The sequence below is a fragment of the Dromaius novaehollandiae genome, chromosome 1, assembly GCF_036370855.1.
Source record: "Dromaius novaehollandiae isolate bDroNov1 chromosome 1, bDroNov1.hap1, whole genome shotgun sequence".
Taxonomy (NCBI): Eukaryota; Metazoa; Chordata; class Aves; order Casuariiformes; family Dromaiidae; genus Dromaius; species Dromaius novaehollandiae.
Window position 1 is genome coordinate 69,475,072 of NC_088098.1, and position 27,823 is coordinate 69,502,894.

The 27,823-nt window shown below is 39.1% G+C and overlaps 1 protein-coding gene across 2 annotated transcripts in view; it reads right to left on the reverse strand.

Moving 5' to 3' along the window:
• Positions 1 to 8,596: 8,596 nt before the first annotated feature.
• The window catches only part of LOC112978912 (solute carrier organic anion transporter family member 1A2-like), a 56,240-nt gene continuing 37,013 nt past the window's right edge, over positions 8,597 to 27,823 (reverse strand). For both annotated transcript variants that reach the window (XM_026092701.2, XM_026092703.2), the window contains 13 exons: positions 27,159 to 27,300; positions 25,327 to 25,459; positions 24,287 to 24,393; positions 21,764 to 21,910; positions 21,347 to 21,445; positions 20,642 to 20,875; positions 18,427 to 18,591; positions 16,883 to 17,078; positions 15,966 to 16,131; positions 14,704 to 14,888; positions 14,045 to 14,109; positions 13,340 to 13,457; positions 8,597 to 12,449 (listed from right to left, as the gene is read on the reverse strand). In XM_026092701.2, the coding sequence (XP_025948486.1) occupies positions 12,281 to 12,449; positions 13,340 to 13,457; positions 14,045 to 14,109; positions 14,704 to 14,888; positions 15,966 to 16,131; positions 16,883 to 17,078; positions 18,427 to 18,591; positions 20,642 to 20,875; positions 21,347 to 21,445; positions 21,764 to 21,910; positions 24,287 to 24,393; positions 25,327 to 25,459; positions 27,159 to 27,300 (1,926 nt within the window). In that variant the 3' untranslated portion in view covers positions 8,597 to 12,280. The remainder of the gene's footprint in view (positions 12,450 to 13,339; positions 13,458 to 14,044; positions 14,110 to 14,703; positions 14,889 to 15,965; positions 16,132 to 16,882; positions 17,079 to 18,426; positions 18,592 to 20,641; positions 20,876 to 21,346; positions 21,446 to 21,763; positions 21,911 to 24,286; positions 24,394 to 25,326; positions 25,460 to 27,158; positions 27,301 to 27,823) is intronic.

Sequence of the window (27,823 nt, forward strand, 5' to 3'; positions counted from 1 at the left end):
CATTCCCGCAGATGCCAATAGGAGATGTAGGATGATACAGCCACTCCCCAGAGCAGCGTGCTGGCTGCAGGCTGGCCAAACACAAGAAATTAACCTATTACATATAACTAGCCTGACTCTCACATGCTGACCATCCACAAATAGAAAATTAGCTCTCAAATCTAACCAGGCACATAGAGAGTGCAAAAGCAGTTAATCATTGTCTGCTTTAGAGCGGAACTGTCCATTGGGGGGGGGGGGGGGGGGAATCTGACATAAAGGTCCTTCCAGGTATTATAAAAAGATTCTGAAGAAAAGGGAGTTTTGCTTGGCGTCTTGCCGTCAACAGCATGGTGCTCACTTTTACAATGACAAGATTACAAAACCGGATTCATGTCTAATTAAAGGGCCATTCTTATTAAGTGATTTAAATTAAATATAGATCTAAATATAGAGAAAACAGTCTTCTGACTGCAATAACTTCACAAACCCTAGAAAAAAAGCATTGTGCTACCATCACTTTTCTTTACAGTGAAAGGTAAATTTCTGAAATCCGTAAGAGTTTGACAAAGTTTGGATGATGAGCCTTCATTAGCCTTTTCCATATAAAAGATTGATGCCATAAGTTAAGAGGTTTGCCAAAGATTAAATTGACTCAATAAAATGCATGGCAATGTATTATTTACTCCTGAAAGCTAAACTAAATTGTAAATTTGAGAAGTCCAGAAACATGCAAGTTCTCACTTTGCCCTGAAGCTTAGTAGTTAACTGCAGACAACCATTTCATCAGCCATGTTCTCACTTACCATTGGATTTTGCTTGATACACTTTTACATATTTTACTGTGATGATTATATATTCATTTTTTTAATTAGAAGTCTTTATTTACTTTTCTCACTTAAAGTTTCAAATTTTCCACTTTTCCTCTGTGACTTTATTTACACTGTGGTATGTCACCAGATACTCAGTGAATAGATCAAAATACAGCTCATTTCTAGCACTGTGTAAGAATACATGCAACACAGATACATTTTATGTATAATGGTTCTAATTACCATGTACCAGTATTAGTCTTTAAATACTTATTTTCTAGTTTAATTAACCTAGTTTTAACCTGAGGAAAGAATGTATGTATGAAACTTTCTTTCTCTTAAAACAACTCAGATTACAGGAAATGCAATCAAACCTAGACTTCAGATAAACTGATCCAGTTTCATCTGCTCATACATTTATTTAAGTGAAGAAAACCTATCTTTCCCTAGTTCTTAATGCCTTAATTATAAAAATAATGCTTTGTTTAAAATGCTTAGAATCATTCTCCAGAATATCACCAAAATCAACCAGAACTGACTTCATCTGATAATTTTGAAGTCACGCATATTGCAACCTACATTTGGACTGTTTTTAACTATGATGTTATTACAAAGTTTGAGGAAAAATGTATATGAACATTAGCAGTGGGTTCTCTGCTTGTCATTGCCCCCTGCTTGCAGTCAGACAGAACAACAGAAGTCTGTCAGAAACATAATTGCAAGCCCACTGTCTAGGAGAAGAAAAGGCAGAGCAAAGTTCTCAAAGTGAGATACTCAGGAAAAATCCCATCAGCACTTCTATAGAAGTATTTTAAAATTAAATACAAACTTTAGAGGGCATGATCTCTTTGCAATTGTCTCACACAGATAGATAGGATCCATTTACATGGCAGCACTACCTGGATCCAGTGGACACCTCCAGATGAACCAGTCAGTCAGTTTCTCTTTATAGTCAGAGGGAAAAAAAGCAGCTTTTCCAAGGGCGTGAGTTGTCTGGTCTATTTTAGTTACTTACTTCAGAATGAGATGAAATAACTCTTGATACAGCCGTGAAAGAAGACTAGACAACAAGATCAGCTTTTGGCAATGAAAAATCAGAAGAGATGAATCCCACCATAACAGACTTTGGCACTCCCGTAAAAGTAGTTTTCTGTAACTTCTGCAAACTGGGCTGCTGTACCTGTGACAGTGTTCGCCATAGTACCTCTCAGTGAGACTCAGTTGTGTTGAGGCAGCTGCTAATAGACATTAGAGAAAAAAAGGCACTTGTTCTGGAAGGGCGGTCTTGGTGAGGCAAGCTGCGGCCACCAGATCCTGGCCAACCCACCTGCACATGTTGGCAGAGAGCACCGTCAGCAGCACACGTCAGTGCCTCTATGCGAGCCACAGCGTGGGTTGTTGTGTCAGCCACCAGCCTGACAACTGGCTGCAGGTTGGCCTTTCCCCACTGGGAACCTGTTCTGCAAGGCCTGTGATAGCACTGAAAATGGAAAACAGAAGAGCGGATCAGCAACAAGCAGTTGTTTATTGTCACTGATGTAGGTTGTTCCTCCTTCCAGTGTGACTCGGTGCTGTCTCTCCGCAGCAGGCTGAGCAGCAGCGTCCATCTCCGTGACAAGTGCTCAGGAGGTGGGCGTCAGAGCCCCCCTGGGACGGCACTGAGAACTGCTCTCAGGATGTGAGCTGCTGCCTGGCTTTGGACAGGCACTACGCTGCTTAATACTGCCAGCCATGTTCCCAAAGCAGGACACAACGTTCCTGATATGATGCGCCTGGTTGAACGGAGCTGCCCGTCAACGCCCTTTGTGTGTGATGAACTGCATCAAACAAGGGCAAGATATTCTGCAGCTGAGGACAAATAAGGACATTCAGAGCAAGTGGGTGGATGTTCCCCATGTTCATCTGGCTTGTTTGCCTTGGAGGTCATTTTGTGTTTTAACTTTGGTAGTCAGTTAAGAATTTGCAGAGGTTTAAGGCTTGGCCACCTGCCACACAGAGGTAAGCCAGATGGCAGCTCCTGCTCAAGAGGCTGCCCATTGAGCATCGCGTCTCATTCATCAGCAGTGGAAGCATTGTGCGAGGGGAACGTACTTGTCACTGTTTTAGTCGCACTTGGTTGTGCTGATTAAGCTTTACTGTCAACAGAGCCTGAGCCTTAAGCTGCCCAGTCCCAAGTGCCAAGCCTACAGCCTAAAGATCACATGGTGATGCCATGTCAGGGCTGATGTAGCGGCAAGACCACAACTCGGAGAGCTTGATCTGCAAGTCAGACTGTGGGCTTCCTCAGAAGACAGTAATTAGTAGTGGAAGGAGGGCAAACATGAATACTAATAGCTTGTCCCCTAGACATGCTCAGACACTGAAGCAAACAAGGCAGCAGTCAAACATACTGGGGACACTTTCAAAGCTCCAAAGTGGAAGTCCAACTACCACTGACAACCTACAGAAGGTAGATGCCCACCTACTATTTATGCCATTGGAAATCACCGATTTAGTATTTTGTTTGAAGACCGTATTAAACAGGAATCTCATAAAGAAGGAGGGAATTTAGCTCCTAAAAATCACAGCTTTTTCTCTTTTTCTGGTGCAGAAAGTTTGGATTAAAAAAACATAAACAGGCAACTCTATAGTGGAATGTGATCCAAGTCATCTTCAGATATGTTGGCACTGATGTATTTATCAGGTCTAGATCTCTGTTGTCCTCTCCAAGCAGCGAAAGCCCCAGTTTTGGGGGAGCTACTCACCACACCGCGCCCGCTCTGCAGGAGTGCAAGAGAGTGCCCGACCTGGAGGGCAAGGGGGGGCGAGCCTCCTCGCACCAGGGAGCCGGCACCGGGAACGGTGCTTGTACCTTCACAAGCAGAGGGCCAGGGGTTTCACAAAGTTTAGGAGGTAAACAAATGCTCCACATACATCTAAATAGTTAGTTCTGGCTACAGAAACATATCTAAAAATTAAATAGATGTGAATGAATATGCTTACCACAGCTTGAAAACTTGGGGAAGTAGAGGAGACACATCTCAGTGCTGATGTGCAAATCATTCTTAATGCCACTATTTTGATTTGTTTGTATGTTAGGTTGCGGTAAACTTACCTTCACCTTTTTTAAATGAGAAGAAACTTCAAAGTATTTTTATATGCAAGACTATAATTATTTATGCATTTTAGGATTTTTTCCTAAATGATGTTGTAACAATCATTACAGAAAACTTACAAACTTTCTGCTTTTGCTTAAAGAGTGCTAGACATGAGAAGCTTCAAGGAAAACAGATCCTGATTTCTCCTAGATCAGTATTTCTCATCTGCAATTCCAAGTACAGATTTGAGAAGGCGGCTTTTTTACAGCTACTTTTTGAGGCAATGTGTTATATAGAGTTCTGTTTTTTAAAGAAACAGTGAAGTATTTAAATATTAATTATGGTAATTTGGTTTGAGGGGAGTGGGTTTTTTCATGAGGAGTATGTAAAAGAAAGTTTTATTGGAAATGTCGCTGAAATTATTGTGCAGTATAATCTCAGGGAATTATGGAATTATTAAAAAATGGGAATTTTTTGCTCATAGGTCCTCTGCTAAGGAAAGTAAAGATATCTTCCTCTACAATCTGTAAGACAACTGCTAGATGGCATCAGTGATACAATGGTAAACATTAAAAAGGCAGTATATTCGCCATTTTGGTGTTCCACTCCAGGCAGTAGCCATGTTTCTTTTCTTCTTCATGGTGAGCCATGTTTCTTTGGTTTTTACCTGGGTTTGGGTCTTCTGGAAAGGAAAAAAAGGAGTCCCTGAAATAAGTTTCTGGCATTTAGTTCCCCAGGGTCAATGACAACACAGTTTAAAAAAATGATCTTTTCTTTTTGTTTTGTAAATGGTACAAATTCTAGAAAAATCTCACAGTAAAAAAATGCACACGAGATAATATCAAAATGTAGGAAGACCTTGGATAAAGCAATACTTGAAGACCTCTTTCGAGGCAATGAATAAACCAGTGTTCCAGCCAAGAACTGGGTTTTGGTGCAGCTATGATAAGGATGCTCATTAGATATCACATATATTTCATGCATTCTCAGGACAAATTTTAACGTGCTTAGTATATAGGGATGATACAGGCTTACTTTAGAGTGATTGACAGAGGTAAATATCTGAAGAATGTAAAAACACAGAAGAGAAAAAAACAGATATTAAATGGCATGAGTAAGTCTGTGATAAAAAAAATATTAACAGAACAGAATGTCTGTGACATACTGGGAAAAGTTCCAAGACCGTAAAACAGAGTATAAAATAATCCCCAGAGAATCTCCATGCCACTTAGATGTTATCATCAGACTTGACAAACATCAGTAGATATGTGCCAAGAATATTGGCAGTAGAGAATGTTATTTACTCACTGCACTCAATTCATAGACCCAGAAGAGCTAAACCAACAGAACTGGACTGGAATTAGAGGCCTAGGTCACTAAATTGTTCCCATCTGTTCATTACTATCACTGCCTAGATTCTCCAGTGTGAGCACATTCCCAACCGATACCAGTTTAAATCCTCTTTGACAGCCTGGGGGTTACCAGTTGCAACTTGCTGTGCAATTGTTATATTCAAGCCAGATGCACCAGATGTTGTGCCCCCGCTGCAGTGGAGACGCTGGCGGTGTCAGCCTCGGCACACCCTGCTTATTTCCCCTCCCTCTCTTTCTAGCGACCACAAGCAATACTCTGTCACAGTTGGAGAGCTGCCTGCCAACCCAACCCCCCTTGGGAAGTCAGGATTTTTTCCTTGAGCAAAGCCCAGGTCACGCTGGAGCTATGCAGGTCCCCACCGGCAGTGCAAATCCTATGGGACAGAGGCCAGCTCATTTCGTTGCAGGACACACACTGACATCTGGCAAAGCCTCCAGTGAGGGGCAGAGGTACGTACTTGATTATCAAATCAGAAGGGAAAAGGGAAAGATTGCCAACCTTATAACTTATGTGATAGTCTGGGCCAACGTGCCATTTCTTTTCCTAGAGTTTGTCTCATTTGTCTGCGGCAAGGGATTATTCCAGCATACATTGCACTTGCTAAAAATCCTGTCCAGGTATTAATCCTCAGCTGTTGCCTGGCCACCTAAGGTCTGATTTGCCCAGCCACCTGTCTTCTGCTTCTCATCCTGCAGTACGCAAATGCTCAGTAAGGATCGCTGTGTATCTTGGAGTCATCTGGATTCCTCCCATGCAAATGCAGGCTAGGTGGACCCTCTTGGCACCTCTTCTCTTTCCTGTTACAATCTTTAAACTAAAGACATACATAGACTTACCTTAATCTTGGTGGTCTCTCTTCCTAACACTTTATTTGAAGATGATATTGCTTAATGGATTTGTGATAATAAACATGCAAATTGAGCATTCATGGATTAGCTGCCATTTTCGGGCACTCAGGCATTTGAATTTCACAGAGTATTCCCCAGTAGTCATCTGCACACCTGAGAGACTGACTGAATTGCAGCCCTATTTGGACTCCTCTTAACTCAGTATTGCTTATGCTGTGAAAACACATACCAAAAAAGCATGAAAAGGTACCAATATGCTAGATATACTGAATGATTTCAGTGGTTGACCCTCAGTATTAAAGCCATGTAAATATATGACAGAAGGGCTTTCTGTGTGATATTGATTTCTTTTGGATTTATCAGCCCACAGTACTGAAGCAAAACAACTCTCCCTCATCTACCAGATTTTTTTCTCTCTCCAAACATTTATTAAAGTCATAATTCTTTTTTAATAATATCACTATCTGCTGTCATGGAGGAGAGTAGTATCAAATTCAGAAGGACAATGCTCATGACAGAAATAAGATGAAAAAAAGATCTAGAGAAAAATAAGCTTTTCTCTACATACCGCTGGCATTTCTAGTTAATAGAGAAAAAAGGGGACTGGACCTAAAGATCTCCAGCTGCAAGGAAAGCTCATAACCTTATCTCATCCTCACTGCTCAGGCCTTGTCTGACCTGAAAACATGGCAAGACAAATTAGCAAAGAAAGTTAGGAACAATGAATAGCTTTGTGTTTAATATATTTGAACTCAGAAATGACTTTCTTAGCACCCAGAAGAGGATTTCAGACTTCTGCATAAAAGGAATTAAAATTAAAGGAGAGAAATGTAGGGCCGCTGATTCCACTGAATGGGTGTTGTACCTGGCTGCAGCATCCCTTAGCAGTATCTGTCTATTAAGTTGTAATACCTGAAAAATAAATGAGTGGATAAACAATGAAAGTTATGTGTCTATGTGTCTGTGTGTACGTGTGTGCAAATATCTTTGATAGAATATGCCTCCAAATTCCTAGTTATACGTGGAAATCACAAAGCAGCACCAGCACTGTCACAAATGCTACTACCCTGTTACTAAGATCCTTCAGGAGGAATTTTGAGAGTTACAATGCAGAAGCTGAGTAATAGGTAAGAAAGTGGGGAAGGAAAGTAGGGCTAGGAAGCAGAGCTCATGCCCTTTTGAAAATACGTTACAATTCTGAAAGTTTCTGCAGAAACTTCAGCTTTGTTTATACACAATTCTGTCTTTATATTGGAAAGTTTTCTTGAGGTTGGTTTGCCACCTACAGAAGAAAGAAAAATCTTCGTGTGCCAGACTGCACGCAGTTGCCTTCCCTGGGCCTTCCAGAGAACAGCCTTGAAACAATGGTAACAGCAAAGGTACAGCATGATCTGGACCACTTTGTTTTCCATTAATCTCAAATGAGAAGTCTGGTTTTTTTCCAAAGCCTGCTTGGAACCATTTAAATGATAACATTATAAAGCTAGGCAGTCTTTAAACAAACACAGAGGGTCAAGGCCTTTTACAAAAACTCAGCCTTTATGCTCAACTTCTTTCTCTGTCCCATACACACATGCCACCATTTCCCATCCAAAATAGGACCTCTGCCCTCTGAGTGAGGATTTCCCTGTCCCACCACCCAGGCTATAGGGAGCCGGGAAGTACCCACCCATAGACACATGCATACAGGTCTGTCTTCAGCAGCTGCTGTTTGTATTTCCAAGACACCTCTCTCTGAAATTAACAGGCATATATAACACATCCAGCCCACAGCTACGAAGTGGGGCTCATCCTGATGGGACATTAGGCATTGCCATGCCTAAGCTTTACCTTCTAATGGATCTAAAAGTTTTTCTCCTGCGATTTAAAACTCTTAAAAAAAACTTTAGGCGTTGGGCTCCCTGAACAAAGCAAGGGAAAGGTAAATCACCTAGCAATTTCCTGCATTCCCAGAGGAAGTCCTAATCACAGTGAAAGTTCAAAATCCCAGCCAGCATAGCTTGGGACACTTTACACCGTGTTAGTAAAGGAAGAGACTGAAAAATCTCTAAAAGAAGTGGCAGTAGCCAAGAATTTGTTGCCGAATACATCCATTTTTTATCACATTAACAAGCTTATATAAACTGAAAAGTTGTTTAACTTCTTCCTCTGCCAAATCTCATCCCAGGCATGCTCAGGGAGTTACTTTCTCCACATTCACAGACTGAATTACCTCTGGGTGCTGTGATATATGAGTCTGCTTGGATGGGAAGAGTCTGTAGGGAGGAGTTACCTGCTAAAATTCAACCTGAAATAGAAAGGACACAGAAATATCCCACTGTTTATAGGTTAAATGACTAAAGAAAGAAAGTGAACCTGAACTGATAATGAGCTTGTCCAAAACTGTAATGTTCATCGTTCAAAAGCTATACATTAGCATAATATGTATGCATCACAAATATGAAGCCAGCATTTACATCATAAAGCAGCTAGATTTGCGCTCAGCAAAATTATTATGCAATGATACAGGTTTGGTCACCACACCTCCTTCCTGCCCATTAATTAAAATGCACTTGACAGGTAATATTTTTTCCCTTTTGTACTCCCAGATGAGGAATTTTCTCTCTAAAAAGAATCATACCTTAACCAAACTGCATCATCAGCAATATTTAGCCATGCACTTGGAATAGATTTAAATTCTTAATGTTAGAAACATCAGAAACAGCAGGGAGACAATGACATTTGTGTGTGATACAACATTTTCTAAGACAGATCTAAACCTGTTAATAACAACTTGTAAAATACCAAGACACTTGGCAATGAAATAGATGATGAAATTAAAATTTGATATAAAACAATGTAAATATAAAAATAATATCATATCCTACACATGCATAAAGATTTGCTTTAAATAAAGTGTGAGCTTTTTCAGTGAGATACTGAAGACTTTGTGGGTATTTCTTTGAAAATGTCAGCTCAGCACTGGACCATGGTCAAAAAAGCAGATCAAGAATCAGGAATCATTACAGAAGGCACTGAATACAAAACACTAGATGAACACATGATATGCACACAGTTTTGAGTACCATTCCTTTTAAAATATCTCCAAGATGATGGTATTGGTCACACTGCCAGAACAACATCAAGTGTTGGTTTCTCAGTGTCTGTCAGCTTCTGTATCTAGGCACAAGCACCCAGCCCTCCACTTGGCAGGTTTAAAAATCAAAACTCAACCTATAAGCATCCTTTACTGAACCAGTGATAAACAAATGTGGTTCACTGTATTGTGAAAGCCATCTGCTCAGCTCTTGAGCACTCAGAAAAGAAACTTACCACACGTTTTTATTTGATGGGATTTGAGGGGTTTAATCAACTAAAGACTTCATATGTGACTACTTTATAGAAAACCTCACACTTACTCTGTTACTTCTACTGACATTATTGCTGTTTTTGGCTTGTGTTACCCATAGTGCTGACGCATATCTTAGTGCTTGAAATAGCAGACCAGGATCAGCCCAAACTTTCATGCACAGTAGATATGATTTTAGTGCTTACTGCAACCTACAGCAGTAGTCTCTGTTCAAATGAGTGTCACAACTATGGCATTTTTGCGATCAGTCTTGAGATGTTTGAGTTCATGAGCACAGCTCACCTGCTTAGAAAATAAACATCAGTGTGGCCACTCATTTTAAAGTTAGGCACATGCTTAAATGCTTTGCTGAATTGAGGTCAGCATGCACAGAACTTGGAAGGATGAAGTCTAAAAGTCTGGCTTTACATTTGATGGAATAGTTCCAAGAATATTTTTTTTAACCTCTCAACCTATTCCCAGGAATATTTGTTGTACCAGACATGACATATTATAAAGATTTTATAAAGATTGCTTTGGAATGACCTGTACTCTCCATTTCCTGGTTTTGCTCTGGAGAAGTAATGTTCCCACCTTAGACTTATGCCAAGAAATCTCTCTACCATGCCGTCATTCATTTTCTCCACCCAGCACCTTCTAAGTCGATGAGCAGATTGAGTAGCAGGGTAATGATTTCAAACTGTCTGGTGAGGATGGGCTGTTACTCTGCCACACTTCCTCAGGCAGATGAACTGAAACAGTTAAAAAGAAAATGAATATCAGTACCAAAAGGCCACACGTCAGACCTGGAGACTTTTCTATCTGCTTCCTTCCATTTCAAAACACAGTGAGTTAACTGGGCCTGACTCTTTGGCAGTGGTCCATTTATATGGCACAGATTTACCTAACGAACAAGGCCCTTTTGTTTGCCACAGCTGTGAAACTTTGGTCTGCTGTATCTTTTCACGTTTCCCAGGTTACCTTGGCACCAAACTGTGACTAAATGCCTGCAAGAGATTTTTAACTCTAGCTTTGGAGGAATAATAATCACGACAACGAAGAATGATGGCTTTCAGTAAGTGCCCTAGGGTAGCAAGAACAATAATGAAAATCAGCTGTGCCTCAAATATTCATGATGCCTCTAGAATACCTGGGGCATAATAGAGAATTGTACTCTTTGCTCTGCTGTGTTACAGGCTGCATAACATTTTCCTTTTCTTCTCTTCCCCTTCCTCATGTCATAGCTGTTCAGCTCCATCAGCTGGTGCAAAGGAAGAAAGGAGCTGTGACCTCTCTCTTCGAAAGAATTAACTGTAAGACCTCCCATGTTTGAAGCTGAAAACTTTAAATTTTGGAGCTGAATTCCCTGCTCCACGGAAGGAAGTGGGTGTTTTGTCTTTGAGGGACATGATTTTTTCTGAAACAATTTCAAGCATACATACATCATGGTTAATGAGCCATGCTAAAGAGTCTGGTATAACCTCATAACTGCTCTAATGTAACTATGTTGGTGAAATATTCTTCCTGTTTTTATGTGGCTGCAGAAGGTCCCAGATGTATAATATCAGAGTGATTCTGTGTAATACAGATTAAGTAAGTAGAAAACACTTGCGAGTGCTGGAGTGTTGGTCTATGGTATAGAATACTGTTCCAGAAGCTCCCTCCATGCCTTATGCAGCAGGGAACAACAGTTAGGGGTTTGGGGGATTTCCAACAGCTAAACTAAAAGGGCTTGAGAAGTTCTCGTACGGCCAACTCCAGACAGACCTAAGCTCCTCTGCACTGAAGTGCAGATGTGAGGCAGTTCCAATCTAGAGGCTAAACAGGGATGCACTGTACTCAACCAAATATGCACCTAGCATGATATATATCTCTATCAGCAGGATTGTCTGTATGTGTCTGTTCCTGAGACATTTAGGATCTTTTTATGAGATCTTAGACATCTTAGGGCAGTGACTCACTGACTTTGAACCCCAAATGGATACTGCCTTCATTGTAGCATCACATATGAGAGAAATAAAAGTTGGACAAAGACCAGGAAGAGCACATAGACAACTACTATTATTTATCATTCAAAGAATAATCTGGCAAAACGTGAAAAGGTATAGGATTTAACAGACATTAGTTTGCTGGCAAAATACCCCCACTTACCCTTCTATCATTCTTGATGCACAAGTTATTCCTTTCTAAAGTGAACGTGACTGAAGTGACAAATTCTGAGAACTTTTCCTTGTCCTCACTGCATACAAGCCTTAAAATATCCCCATAACACAGCAGTTTAAAAAAAATTTTTTTTCTTTTGTTCTTGTTACCAAAGCATCCAGGCCATGTCATAAACGAGGTTCATAGCACTGGGCATCTGCGCTAAGCAGATTAACAAACAGTGCTTGCCTGAAAGGACTGGCAGTATAATTAAATAATTTTATGGAATCCTGTGGCCCAAAGAAGCTATGTGACCTATCTACAGCCAATAAGAGAGGCTGTGGCAGAAGCCACTGGGGAATTCCAGGATGAAATCTGGCATCACTGGAGTTGGTGGCAAAATTCTAACCAACTTCAGTGAAACCAGGATTCAAAACATATGTTTTTGCTTCATAGCCCTTTGCTCGGGTGACTCAATCCCGGCATTTCATAAATTTTCATACTTCTACTCCTTGCTCTTTTGCACAAAACACTCACATTTTTTCTGCAACCTCTGTTTACAAACCGGTATTTTTCTAAGAACAGAATTAGGATATAACTAGGTGTAATTCTATTAATGTCTGTCCAAGAGTTCACTAGTAAAAGTAACAAATTTTTCACAAAGATATGTCCTAAATTTACACTGCGATGTTTTTCCATGATATGTCCTGCCTTGAAGTGCTATTTTAGTGACTCATTCTCTTCTTCTTTAGCCTGCATTTCCACTGGTGCATTTATTAAGACTTTGCTTTCAGAAGATTTAAGTTTCTTCTTTAATATAAGGAGAATTAGTACACATGGGATATAGGACACTCCACGTAATATTGCTGGCAGACCCAGGTAGAGCCATCTGGAATAAAAGATGAGCTTCATTAAATATATGCGTTCATGAAACAATGGCAAAGCTATTCAGCGTACATCCTTTTGTGACAATAGCCTAGCTGCTGTAAAGCTTGTGCCCTGAGCCTCTTGGATCTCACCTAGGATGAATCAGTGAGAGAACAAAGAATATACCAAGGGCAGCAAAGTGGCTGCTTACGCCACTCAACTTCAGGCAACTGATCTGGCCAGCTAAGTTAGCCACCTGGTCCCCTTAGGGGAAACAGAGAGAGATGTGAAAAAAGCAGTTCAGAACACCTGACAAAAACTTACAGGTATTCATGAGCTAATAGTCTTCTTCCAAAACCAACCTTAACACAGTATTATCAGGAATCAGGCTGAGGCTGTTATTTCAACAACACTTTTCTTCAAAATTCCTGTAGTGCTTCTTGAAGGAATACAAAAGGCATGAAGCATAATGTTCTGCACCAAATTCCAACTTGGGTAACCATATCCTCTCTGTCTCAATTTCCCCTGTAATTTAATTCAAGTACTACTCCACTCATTTTCTGCTCAAAGATATTATATAGTCAACCACTAAACATCTAACATTTTTTCCATGAGGGCTTCCTGCTTTTCATTTTTTTCAGCAGAGCTGTAGTGTGTTAAGGTCTGTTCTCATGGAAGATGTTCAGTGCATGTAAATATGGTAACAGGACACTTCTATTCAAAGGTTGTTGCAATATCTGTGGCAAAGGCTGCACTCAACAAATAAAGCCAATACCAAATGAAAGGGTTGTGTTAAATCTCTAACACAGGAGCAGTTTGTGTACTAGATAAAGATGAAGAGCATACATCTATATTTCTATGCATTTAGTAATATAGTAAGGATGAGAAATGCACATAAAATAAAAAATATACCTGTAAGTGACAATGTCATACATCCTGCATGCTCCTTCTCCTCCACAACTCATAGTACCCCACTTCAAGCAAGTGGTATCTATCAAAGCTCCAAAATAAATGGGAGATGGAATTCCAGCTGAAAATGACATTAGCAGTGCTTTTGTGAACAGCATATTTTTTCTGAGTAACCGATACACTACAGAACTGGTGTAGTTTCTCACCTACTCCATCTGTCCTGTTCTCTTTCAGCATGAACCACGTTCTCTACCTATATGTTATCTATATGTATATCTATATGTTCCCTCTTCTTTCTTATCCATCTACTCTCAACAAAAAAATTCTTTCCTATTGTGTATTTAACAATACATACATGTTACAATATAAAAAGAATGTATTGTGATTCCTACTCAAAACTCAACATTTTTTCTTACCAGGGAGAGTGTGTTGTGTTCAGTGAACATTTGACAAGAGGGAAGGAATACAAGATGGCTTTCAGAGGAGCCCCAGATATAATCAGCCTATCCCCCAATATAAATACACACAAACTGAAAGCTATTCTAATTTGCCATGTTGCCTAGATTTATGAAAAAAACAAATTTCCCCCGGTCAAAGGAACTCCATAGAGGTGGACACCTGTGCCATGCCCATACCCCAGTCCTGACCTATATCTAACTCCAGATAAGCCCTAGAGATGCTTCCAAAGTGCATTAGAGCTTTTCTTACCAAATACTCTTGAAGCTAGTCCATGGATACCCACTCCAAATGACTTTTCTTCAGGCTTTAGAGACCTGTATGACAATTACATTGTACACAAATTAACAGAGGTGACATTAATAAAAAAGTTATCTGTTTTTTTCAGTCAAATTCTTCATCACATTATGCCTAAATCATTATAACCAGAGCATTGGCTGAAAGAGTTCATTATCCTCATCACATAACTTTGACTGAAGTTCCTTAACCAGGACTGTCAGATCACAAAAGAAAAGGCTATTCTCCCAGTATCATCCACCTGCACTGATGCCAGGCCAAGGCAAGAAGGTAGTGGTGGCTTAATCAGTATCGTGTTGATGTGATCAATAAGCAGATGGGTATTATGCACCTCTCAGTATCTCAAAGTATTGACTCAGTGATCTTTCATTAATTCAGGATACAGCTGACAGCCAGAAGCAACATCAGTTTATAAAACTGTCAAAATGTAGCGTGACACTAAACCCTAACAATCAGCACAGAAGTGACATAAGATCTTTCTATTCTTCCTCCATCCATACAAAGTAACACACTTTTAACTCATGGAGGTGTTTGACCTCAGAATAAATAGTCCAATAGGTTTCTTAAGATAAATAGTCCAATAGGTTTCTTAAGATAAGAACATTTTACTGTACCTTATTAAGACCATATATCCAGGCATGGCTGATAAGGAAAAAATGAAGCTGCAGACTAATGACATTATTAAAAAATAATGAAGCATCTTGTCACAGCTTTCTTCTCTCTCACACTGGCCCAGAATTGCAGAGACATTTTGAGATAAAAACCCTGAGGCTGCAACGCAGGTGCAGTTTTCAAATACCTGTCAAAAGAGTGTTTTAATCACACAGACCTGTCAAAACTCACACACCGAGTGTGAAACTCGCACAGTTGGTGCTTTGCTCTTTCTCCTGAGTCTGTATGACACGTGTAGCCCTGCACTGCGGCCTCTCTCCCCACCTGCCAGGCTTAGGTCCACCGATCAGCTGTAGGTGGTGTGTGGGGTCAGACCAGGAGGGAGCTGGGCTGCTCTTGTGGAGCTGGGAGTACACTCCCTCAAGCAGGCCATGATCAAAAGAGCCCTCTGTAGAAGATATATTTCCCACCACAGCCTAGTAATGTGGTCCTTCCACTGCCATTAAACCTGACCCTTCTTTTCACAACCGAATGTACGGATCTCGCATGCTAGAAGAGAAGAAACCAGAGATGTCTGGTTTAAGGCCAGGTTATAATATCCTAACTCACACGCTTGCTTCTACTGAATCAATGAGACTATTCACAGAATAAGGGCTAACAAATGTCACCCACAGTGAACAATGGCATCAGCGTCTGGCCCTTACTAAATCTACTCTAATCTAATAGTTCTCTAAAGTATCTGTGGAGCATAAATGATTTCTAAAATCTGTATGGTTTGGATTTTTATTGAAGTTATTATTTGCAATTGTTTTCCATCTAATCAGGGCTTCTAAATATTTTATAAAAATTAATCATGAAAAATGTATACTTAATTAGGATGATAAAAGCTCTATTATACTTAGTTATTTATTTAAATCTACAGGATGAAAGAGATTATTATACTCATGCTATAGTATTTCATTCTGGCTGAATGGGCACTCAGGTTTCAGACAGGCTGACAACACCTTGAAAATAACTTCTCACAATGTTTTTAGTATTTTGACTTCCTTCAATTATTAGAAGAGGCTTCTTCACTATATTCTTTAAATTAAACTTAATTTAAACTAATTTTCATATTCAGCTTGGAAGTTCTGTTGCCACCCAATGAATTTGTCCAATTCTATTTCCTACAAGTCCAATTAAATGAACAAGTATGGATATTTCTTCCCCTGTTCCTTAGCTACTATATTTCATAGCTACAGCATAAAAAAGATGTGTGCTTTACCATATGTTTTCCAGTTCCCCTTGAGGCTTTACACCCAGCAAGACAAGGTGACACGTAAGTGATTCCATTGTCCCCACAGACAGGGTCCCATACTTTCAGTGTGCAATTACAATCACTGTTGCAGCCAGCAAATAGAGTATTTTCTGCATATGAAACTTGGTCCATCCTGAAATACATTTAGAAGATGACTAAATATTTCTGTAATGAAATCCCTATCTTAAGCCTTTGAAATGCTTAAGGTTCTATTCCAGCTCAAGTGTTGATCCAGGACACAATCGTACATGCTCCTATCCAGCAGTCATACCTGTCTATCTTTCTATAGGGTATTATACTGTAGTATATATTCATAACTAGGTATTTATGCCCTACAGCATTTTTCTCATCTAAGGCATACATGTGCTCAACTGTCAATAAGCATATGTATACCTACATGTGCATTCACATACACACCGGCCCCCTGCTGATTAATGGCAGGCTTCAAATCAAGAAACCACAGACAAATTTCCTCTGTTATCTTGATAACAAGCAAATTCCTGTAAACTAGTGCAAGATAAAGAAAGGTTTTGTCCCTCTGCAATTCTGAAAGTGCATTCATGTATGCTTATGTTTGATCAACAACTTTTTATTTTTACCTGCAGTTACATGACTTGAATGTATAATTGTATTAGTCAAAGGATCAATACAGACATGCAATTGTACAAGTATTTATATATATATATCTTTTTTAATACACTGTACCATTTAACAGGAATAACCAAAACTAGACCTATAGACTTAGTGTCTCATGCAATTAAAAAGTCTAGAAAAGTTAGATCCTCAAGCTGAAATGTACCTAGTTTTGTTTTGCAAAACTGTGGAGCCACTGGCTGACTTCTGACAAGACAAATAATTCCAGTATTGTGCCTTAAAGAACATACCCTTCATACGAAACTGTTAGGCCAGCAACTGGTGAAGCATCACAGATAGTCCAGTAGGCAGCAAAGTAGAGAAGGTACTCTGATAAAGATATCCAAAACGCCATGGTTGCGGCCTGAGAGATATTTGTCTTGAACTTCTTCATGAACAAGCCTCCAAAAAAATATCCAATGCATATAACTGGTAAGTTGTAAACACCTGTTTAAAAGAGTAAAACATGATAAAATAAATAAGGAGATTGGCAAAGCTACCCATAAAGGAAGAATGTGTATATAATTTGGCAAAGACGTGTATAGTGCCTATGGCTGATTAATTTAACTGAAGTTCCCTTGCACACCCAAAAACTAGCCAAAGTCAATAGCAGTTGTGAACTGCTTGGAGAATCAATGGCTAGGATTCAAATAACTCACTAGAAAATTGATATCTGCACTAGCAGTGTAATTCCAACACAAAAAAGGCAGGTTTCATCACAGCCCCCCTATCTGAGAGAGCAACTCAAGAGTAGGACAACCTAATGGAGCACATCTTTGCATACACAGAGTGTCACAGAAAGAAGGAACAGACATGCAGTTTTGGAATGGGATTACTGAACATACGCTTCACTCTTCTTTTTCACTGCTTTATATTTTAATGAAGCAAAGGCTGACTGAGAGATATCTAGGAACTAGTTTTACACAATCATATGACTTGGTTGTCCTTGCTGAAGATGGTGTTGGTTCTCTAGCAATCCTTGACTGCATGTGAGCATGAGGAGTGTGAGGAAAGGGGAAGAGCCATTGCATGAGACTTGTCCTCCTCTCAAGAGTACTCTGTATTTGAATACTGAAGGCGGTCGGACTGAAAAAGAACCCTGCAGTGCAATGAAAGCGTAACACAGATAAGATGTATGATAGATATATGGCTTTGTATGCAGAGCTTCAAAACAGTGGTGACAGAGGGTATTAGTGGTACTCATAAGGTCTGGGACATTCTTCGTGGTAGTATTTTAAAAAAATGTGGCAGCTACTATGAAAGCTGAGCATTCAGTTAAAAGGAACAGAAGTATGGCTTGATGTACATTAAGATGAGTCTTCCATAATAATTTGCCCTGATCTAATTAAGTCACAACCCTTAAGTACAAGAACGCTGAGAATTTAAGAAAGGAAAAAGTTGAACCTACTCTTCCAGGATATTTGCTTTGCGCTACAGCTACTTGCCATTAGCATAACCTCTTTGACATCAGTAGTGTAAGTGGTGCAAATTATATCAGATGATATAATACATCAACTGAAGCTTCTGGGACAATCTAAAATATGGGAAATGGACTATTACAAAATTCTGCATAGGAAATCAGGAGATGTTTAGTAGAAAATGCAAAATGATTATTTGGAACTGCTTTGTAGTGTGGAATCTCTCCCATGTAGAAGCATTTGACCCTAGCATGTATATGTATACATATATATATGTAAATATATACATGCATATATGTGTATGTATATATAGAAAGAGAATTTCTATATAGCCATCACCAGGTGGTAGATCAGAACAGAGCAAAATGTGAATGTACCAATTAAAAAGATGGCGTCTGACGCAGATTTTCCAAACTGCTGTTCCAAGTATTTTGGCATGAAGGATACCATGCCATTGAATGCGCTGAACTGTAACACAGTTATGCATATAAATAACATATAAACTGGGTTGCGAAACAGAGCCTTGAGGAACGGGATGAAATCTGGAATGAAAGAATGCAACAAGTTAGTGTGATGCTTTATGAAATGAATCATCCATTGCTCAGTATGGCTGAGGAGGAAAGAGGGGAAAAGAGATGGTCCTAAACTGGATCAGGCTAATTCTTGTGCTTGGACAGAGACTACAGGTCAAAGACTATTCACTTAGTGTAGCCTTCCCCAAGGTGTTTTTTCTACATGGAGATAAACACACACACACACACACACACACACACACACACACACAGAGCAGTGCATGGCACTGCTTATAAAGCATGGTAAGAATCTCATCATAAAATTTTCCTGAAGCTTATGAGTTAGGCAGTGACTGAACCATGCAACTGCAGATTTGCAGCAGCAGCTACTGCCCAGCTATTCCCACTCGTTTTCCCCTCATCCCATCCCCGCAGAGCATCTGTCAGAACCCCTTTTTGGCATGTGGGAGGCAAAGGGAGTACAAAGGAGAAAGGAAACACACAGACTAGACAGCTGTAACCACTTGTCACAGAGACCTGATCACTAATTTTGGATAACGCTACTGTTAGTGAGGGGGAAAGGGAAAGACAGGGCAGAAGAGGCCTGAAGAGATAAGTGACCCTGATTATTCCCACCACATCTCAAAGTCTGAATCCTCCAGTCTTCAGTGAGGTAAACCTCTGAGAAACTAGTTTACACATCTTTTCTCTGAGTAATGCCTATTAAATCAGGACCTGAACCATAAGAAACCCACAACAATTCCTCTTTGTCTCATGTTCTTTATCAATTAATGTGCTGAGCTATTGTCAAGAAACTGCAGAAAAACATAAACTTCTGTAGAACAATGACCACAATTCATTGAAAGTGGGCACCAGCAAACACTGATATGCGTCTTTCAGAGGCAGGCAAGTATCTCAGTAGAATGGGATCAGTATAGCTGTCTTGCAAAAATGGGTCAAATATCTGAAACATGATGAATAGGCTGTCTTATTTATAAATGCCATACAATTTAGAACCAGAGCTTTCTGCAGAAGAGATTACCATGTTAATTTGAACTATAAATACTTCAAGTTTCAACTTCAAATGACAATACTTTTTAATTCAGGATATTCAAGGACAGTGGACATTCATATCAATGCGGGACAGGAATGATGACAAATACAAATAAGCTCTAAAGTAGACTCTGGAGCGCTAGGGAGCCACAGTCTGAGCTAGGAACCTTACCTCACCAAAGCTGTATGTTATTCATGGGTTCATTTGGGGCTACATGACAGCAGAGAAAGCAGCTATATTTTTCAAAATGAAGCTGCAATACCAGCCAAGATCTGGGTGTTTGCTCAGAGCATGGTGAATATGCAGGGCTCAGCCTGAAACACCATGGAGAGGTAGCTCGTACTTGGAGCTGGGCATCCAGGATCATGAGACTACTCTGAAGGTCATAGCCTTTGACATATTTTATTCATTTATGTTTCCAACTAGTACAAAAATTAGAAGAAAAAATAGCTTTCTACAGGTATATAGATCTGAAAACACACAGATGTGAATGCTGCTACTGGTAGCAGGAACCAATGTAAGTCAAATAGATCCTTCTTCAATGAGCCATTAAGTGTTTGTGAGACACTTAAGCACCTGTCAGTTCCCTTTTGTGTCTTTAAGCTGGACTCCGCAAGCACATAAGATTTGTGCTAATTTTCAGTACAGTGGATTTGGAGACACATGTAACTAATACTTTCAATTTGTTCACAGCTCACTGAGGTGTAATGTTTTTGATGAGATTTCAATGCATTAAACCTCTGGGAAGAAAAAAAAAAAAAGGAAGAAAAGCTCCAGATCTACATATACTTGAAATGCAGGAGGGGTGGAAAAGGAGTGAATTCAGGACTTAGATGTATGAAATTAGTTTTCTACTTCTGTGAAGAACATTCTAAATCCCTGTACAGATCCTTTGTACTACAGAGAGCTGAAAAACAGATGTATGCATTTCATACCTTGGACCCATCGTTACTTACAAAAATATACAGATGTAGTTTACATTTTAGGGACAAAATTAAGATGGAAATAAGACACAATATAACTTGCCTTTAGCAATTTCATACATGGTCTGCTTGGCTTCATTTTTATCATTTTCTTGCAATAGTACTACACTTTTTCTACTGAACTCCTCGGGTTCATTGGTTTCTCCTTCCTTCACAAGGGACTTAGGCAAAAACCAAAAAGGTATTCCTGCGAGAAGATTCAGTGATGCACAAATCAAAATGCCCAGCCACCATGCTCCAACCCAACGGGCATCAGTAACTGTTATAGTTATGTCCTCTAAAAAGAAAAAACACATTTTGTATTAGTTCAGAAACATTTTTTGCTGTCACTGTTTGTTTTGCTAGCCATCTCTGACATATGTAATAGATTAAAAACATTTTAAAGATCTTAAAATGAGGCTGATGAAAGAGAATAAATAGTCTCCAGTCTTCTTTTCTTATGCTGCTAACTTTTCTAGCAAATTTTAGTGCTTTGTATTAAATTAATTCTAGTATTTTTTCTATGTTAAGTCAGATGATACAATAATTCATCAAATAATCTATATGCAGATTCATTTGCTCATGTGTGAACTCAGGGCTTTTATTGAATTGAATATTACATACAGATTCTCCATTCTAAAAGAAACACTAGCAAGCTCAGATAAAAGGAATATAGCTTATATTAGCTCAGAAACATCTTTTAGTGCTGATAAATACACCACTCATGCCCACCTATTTATATCAAAGTTTTTATGTTGTCATCCATTACCTGCATTTACTGATCCCACATCAACAAACAGTTCTGCACAGAATGATCCCAACAAGAAACCAAGGAATGGGCCGATCACAGTTGCTGTATGTAGACATCCTGACATATGAAAAGGTGAAAACATACAAAATCAGAGCCTGCACATAATTATTTTCTTGGAAGTATTATAGATGTTTAGAACAACTCTACTAAATAGATAATTAGGCCTAAACCAGCCTCATTTCAACAAATTAATAACAAATATTTAAATTACAAGCTCTGCAGTATTATTATTTAGATAAGGCAGCAAAGTCCTGCTCTTATCTTCCTTTATTGGACTAATGGAGTCATAAGAACTGCCCTTTTGCTTTTGCTTATTTGTGTGTTTACTTTAGGGACGGGCGTTAGCACAATCAGATGGAGTACTTATAGATTTACCCAAGTAGAAAGGTGAATTCTCTGCTTTGGCAAAATCCTCCAAATATGAAATGCCTAAAGGCATGATGGGAGTTTCACCCATTCCTCGTACTATGTTTCCAATCATCACAAATATCCACAGCAAGGATCCAGGCTCTTTTTCACAATCTATGAATAAAATAAGAAGCCAGAACTAACATTTTCATTTTAAGTATTAATTACATTCTAGAAGTGAAGACAAAGAATTAATTAACAGCTTAAGCTTTGATGGGTAGGTCTGTCCTGTAAAACAGGAAAATAAGTAGTCGTGGTGCTCAAAAGGCTCCAGAACTGGAAGAAGCTGCTGCATTTGCTGGAGCAGAGTTTAAAACCCTTTTCTGCCCACACCACATCTTCCCCAACCAGCTGGCAGTGCTGATCACTGTATAAACTAGGCTTTTCTCTCTACACATTCCCACCAGCAGAACTGTTATTTTCCTGTCAGTGGATAGAGGACAGCCCCTGAACATCTGTGCACCAGAGGGATGAGATCCTCTTGGCTTGTAGATGAAGGTCCTTCCAACATCCCCTCCTGCTTCAAGACTGATGCTGACCTACCTCAGAGCCTAGTAGGCCTCCTGGCACTTAATCTGATGCAAGTAAATCCTTGGAATGACAATCATAATTTATATTTGCTAACTGATAGTGAGAGCCAGTTAAAACTGCCATTTTTATCTCACACCAATATTATGCCATGTATTTCCATTTCAAATCAAACAGAAATGTTGAATCATCTACAGTTTTCACCTACAAAACAGCTCCTTTTACAATATTTTCCTGTTAGCTGGCAACATGTTTCTGCACTTATCAATTTGCTATGGCAAAGCTGCTGTGATCCCTCGTGGAACTTGTTTTGGATACCGAAATGAAACATTTTGTTTTGATTTTCTTAATAGAAAATTTTGTTAGAATTGACCATTTTTAATGAGAAAAGTTTACTTCAAGACAAAATTGCTTTTTAGAAATAATGTATTTCAATTCAGATTTTTCTACAATGTCTCAAAGAAAGTTTTTTCAACTTTCAAGACATCAGGTTTTTAAGCTTATCATCACTCTCTAATTGAAAACATTACCATTCAGAGACCAAGCTCAGGTCTACCATATCAAAGTCAGATTCCTGCCAGCAAACACAGGTGAAACAATACAAATGCAGATGTGGTCAAATTCAAAGGAGTTTTCACATCACAGAGGAGATGGGCTCATAAGTGTGATAAAAATGTCACAGTTCTGCTTGTCCGTAAGCTAATAGGGAAACAGTTAACTTGCCCAAGTAAAGGCATGGGAATGAGGATCTCTGGGTTCTACTGCCTACCTGGCCATCGAATGGCTGTCTAAGGAAAATTGCTCTACCTATCTGTAACTTTTTGTTACAGATAAGTGAAGAAAAACAATATCTGAAATCTTCAAATGAAAGATTAATAAGAAGTGCTATTAAGCCTATATTCTTCCTAACTGTTCCTTCTGACACTGGAAAAATTAACTCCTAAAGTGATAAGCAGTCTTGGAAAGCTTGGAAACTGTATTCTTTATTAAATGGAGACAGAGTAAACGACAGTATAACGACATCTGGGTTTGATGTCACAGAGTACATACAACGACATTAAAGCAGTGTCATTCAGCTTTAGCACACATTTATGGAACATCGTCACAGAATATAACACTTAATTGTGAGATTCATCTCACCTAACTTCTGCCATCCACCGATCGTCTAAGTTTCTAACAATCAACAGGCACATCCAGAAGGTAATCTGCCCTATCCTACGGCAAAGAGCATGAACATCCCTACAGCAAGGGACACACTCTGAAATTACTCTGTAGTCCCCTTCCACTATCTATCAAGGGACTCCATAGAGTTCAGTCTAAATGTCTTTCTCTGAGGTGCCTAAGGCCAGGGAGATTAATCCCATCCTCAGAGTGAGAATTTTGTGTGTTATTATTTATTTGTTGTCTCTCACTCTTTTCACTTCAAAATAGTTACTTTATATGCATATGCAACTGATAGTGGATATGCATATTTCAGTGTCCCAGATAAGTTTTCTCTTTTCTCTAAAAGAAAGTAGGGGTTACTTTTTTGCTCTGCCTCGATTTCTCATTCTTTTCTTTCATGTGTGATACGACATAAAAGGATCTTGATGCCTTTTCCCCATCTTCCAAACCATAGTTTCCCATTTCCTCACAGTGCTACGGTATTTCAAGTCAAAAAGACGAAGATTTTTGAAAACAGCACGGTTTTTGATTTCCCCAAACAACATGGAATGACAGGGATGTTAACTCAAGCTATTTGGATACTGTAAAAACTGCATGAAAAGGACTTATAGCTTTGGAGTCACAGACTAAATAAAACGAGCAAATCTAAGAAATTGCCTGACCTTTAGTTTTCAAGCCTGAAAAAGTACTAGTCCAAAGTACAGCCCTGAAAAAAGTACTAATCAAAAAAATCCTGTTTACTTAAACACTATAAAACAACTGAGCAGAAAGTAGTAGTAGATATCAGAAGAGCCATACCTGTTAATGTTTTCTCTGTAGGCGAAGAGAAAGAGCTTTGATTAACAAAGCACAGAGGCATGACTGAAGAATTCTCAAATGGTGAAATGCTGCTTTCAATATGATATCTGTTTGAATCAAAATACAGCATTTACGAATTAAGAAGAAATACATTAGAACCACCTCATAAATCTCTCCTTCAGTAATGAAGCTATCTAGAAGGGGATTATGTAGCTGGTCAACTAAGCCTTAGTAACAAAGTGAGGTAAGACCAAAAGAACTATAGGAAGGAATGAAGCCAGTGTTTTATCCAGACCGGTATCTTGTCTCTAACATAACCTTGGAACAGATGCTTCAGGAGAAGATGAAGAAACACCGTAAAGAAGACCCCATATTATCTTCTCTCCTATTCTTCATGCACTTTAATCCAATTCACACCCTGAGCGGAGGGTGCCACCAAGCTTATCAGAGACATACCACATTGGGCATATGATTAAAATCCCAAAGGATCTTCTTTTCTCAAAAAGGATCTCACTGATTAAAATGCAGACAAGCCTAAATGCTTATTTTGTTAACCCATGCAAAAATAATGAAAAAGTGGATAAAGAATCATATCTAAAGGCATTGTCAGAACAATGATCAGGTACAATTTCTAATCCAGGCTCCAAAGCAAAGACATCTGAAAAATCATCTGATATTGCACATCCAAGCAGATAAGAACTAACTGTGTAATGCAACAGTAGCATATAGGCTGCTGTTTCTTCAGAGAGTCCATGTGAGAGGTAGCACAAAGAGGAAGGGGTAGAGGACAGGGAAGGGAATGGAAATGGGGACACAGAAGGGCAAGGGACATCAGCTGCCCAGCAGAGGGGTGACTCTGCTCAGGAAGTGATTACTGACTTTGGAAGCCCTCTCAGAAACAAAATGAAAGAAGCTGCTCTAAAATTATCATTCCATACCCAATGCTCTTCTCAATAAGCAATCTGACTTCAGCAGAAGAAGTTCTCGATTAAGGCAGGTAAGAGTCACAGAAGCTATTGTGTGTTAAACAAAATACTCACCGTCCGATGAGGAAATGTGGAAGTGATATCAAAAGACAGCCAAATGACAGAATTGTGCAGCCCAAAGCAATTATTCTCGGTCTGTGAAGCTTTGCTCCAAAGTAACTCACAAATGCTATCAGCAGCAAGTTGCCTGCAAAAAGAACGTGTTTCATATTTACAAACTAAGGCATCCTTATATCTTTTGGTGATATCATGGTGAAATATGGAAATATCATGGTGAAAGAGGAGATTTTTGACTGCACCTATATACAGAAGAAATTTCCCACTGCTTTACATAGAGACTAGACAGAATAATACCTCTTTTAGGAAATTAATCTCCTGGGATACTCTATTTTGCAACACGTGGGAAAATAGAGAAGTACATATCCAAGTGTTTCAGTATTGAAAAGAATAAAAGTGAGATGACATACAGAGAAAAGAGGAATAGTAAATTGATATTAATTTCAAAAATCATTTAAGAGGAATTTTTAAAAAAGATTTTTGTCCTTAGTGCCATTTAAAACTACAAATGGGCTTAAAAACTTGAATCTGTTCTCCTCTACTTTCACTTCAAAGTCAGTTGATTTGCTATACTCCTCATTTATTGCTGATGCAGCTAAGAATCAAACCTCATGTTATGAATCAGGTCCCATAACAATAACAATTGTTAGTACTCTTACTAATTTTGTCATATTTTTGTCAAAAGAACAAAATGGTGTCTCCGACTGGTGAGCATCATGCTTTGAATGAAGTTTATGTCTTTTTTTGTATATAATTGCTAGACAGACTGCATTGAATCAGTGGCTTGAGTTACACTAAAAGATGTACACTTCTACAATTCTGATAAATTCATTATGTCTGGCACATACACTGATTCTTAATCATTTATATCTTAATGTGATCGTTCACAGTTATTTTACATCCTTGGAGACAGGAATGCCACAACTTGCTCTTTTAAAAAACTTCATATGAGAGGAAAATTTATTTAAGATAATAACCTTTCTACATACCACCTCACTAATCTTGACAATTTCACATTTATTTTTAATTCTCAGTCTTTTCAAATGCATGAATATATTCTGGTTATTCATTCTCTCATGACTTTGAATGGCCTTATCAGACTGCTTTGCAGGCAACAGCATGGAGTAATGAACAGTCTCTTCTTTTTGGGCATGTAGATAGAGGAGACCAGAAAAAGGTATGGATGGAGCCTTGGCTCCTCTCCCTGCCAGTGCATATGATCCTGTGTAGACCATTTCCTCTGTTGAGCCAGAGGTAACAGAGGATCCAGACTGTGGCCTTCAGGGTATAAAATGCATCCTCTGATGATCTCTACCCAGATGGTTTTTGAAGCTATCAAGCCTTTTTGCTGGCTTTGGTGGCAAGGTCAAAACCTGAGCCTGTCATTTGGCAGTAAAAGTCACTGATAGGAGAGTTGGAGGTCACTATCAGTGGAACCAGAAGCTTTCTTATACAAGTATGAATACTTGAAACGCTGTCGGGTTTGAGTGAGGAGACAATCCACTACAACCAACTTTGAGGTCACTGATGAAAAGAACTGTAAAAATGATAAATATGACCTTAAATTTAATACAAGCTATCCTAAGATAGCACTTGAATTACCTGAGCCAGCTTCTAATCCTAAACTTCCTTATTTGAGTAAGTTTTCCCATTGCTTTCCAAGACATGAAATACGTAAGTACCAGTTCAGAGGGTAGGAGGACAGTGTTGCTCACTATTCTGTCTCATACAGCAAATGATAGATTACTATGGACAGGAGAGTCACTAACATGTGCTCAGCCAACATATTATTTTTTGAAGGAATAAAAAATATTAAAATGAGTGATTACCAATTTCAAAACTTCCATTAATGATCCCCACTAAAGAAGCCGGAATATTAAACTGCTTCTCTATCTGTGTGTACATGCTGTTCATGTAAGCACCAGACATCGTTTTACCAACATACGCAAATGATAGCGCCAGCAGAAAGACCTGGAAAACAAAAAGGAGAATGTATAAAGAATTCAACATTTGATATTTAGGAATATTTCCAGGCTATTTTATTGATCAAAGATGTGTTTCCAAGTAAAACAAGAGAACAGTCCTGACATATTGACATGCATGTAAATACAAGTTAAAATCTCATCAGCTGTCCTTGTCCACTATGTCACTGAGCTATGGCTTCAGTGAATGAAAAAAAGCGAGATTTTTTTCTTCACCTGATCCCAGTCACCAAGACTATCTTCAGAAACATCAAGCCCCATTTCCCCAGCCAAGACACAGGCATAGCACACTCTCTCCCACCTTGTGCTTGCTGCAAGATTGCCATCTGCAGGACTGCATAACATCTGCAGCCAGACAAAAAAAGAATGGAGTGCACTAAGTGCAAGAAAGATCAGAGCTTTGCACCCTTTGCTCATCTGAGTGATAAATTACTTGCAGGAATAAGATCGTTGTCTTTGATGAAATTACTTGTTTGAGTAGCGCTCTCTATTCTCAGTAGAGGTCATGAGCC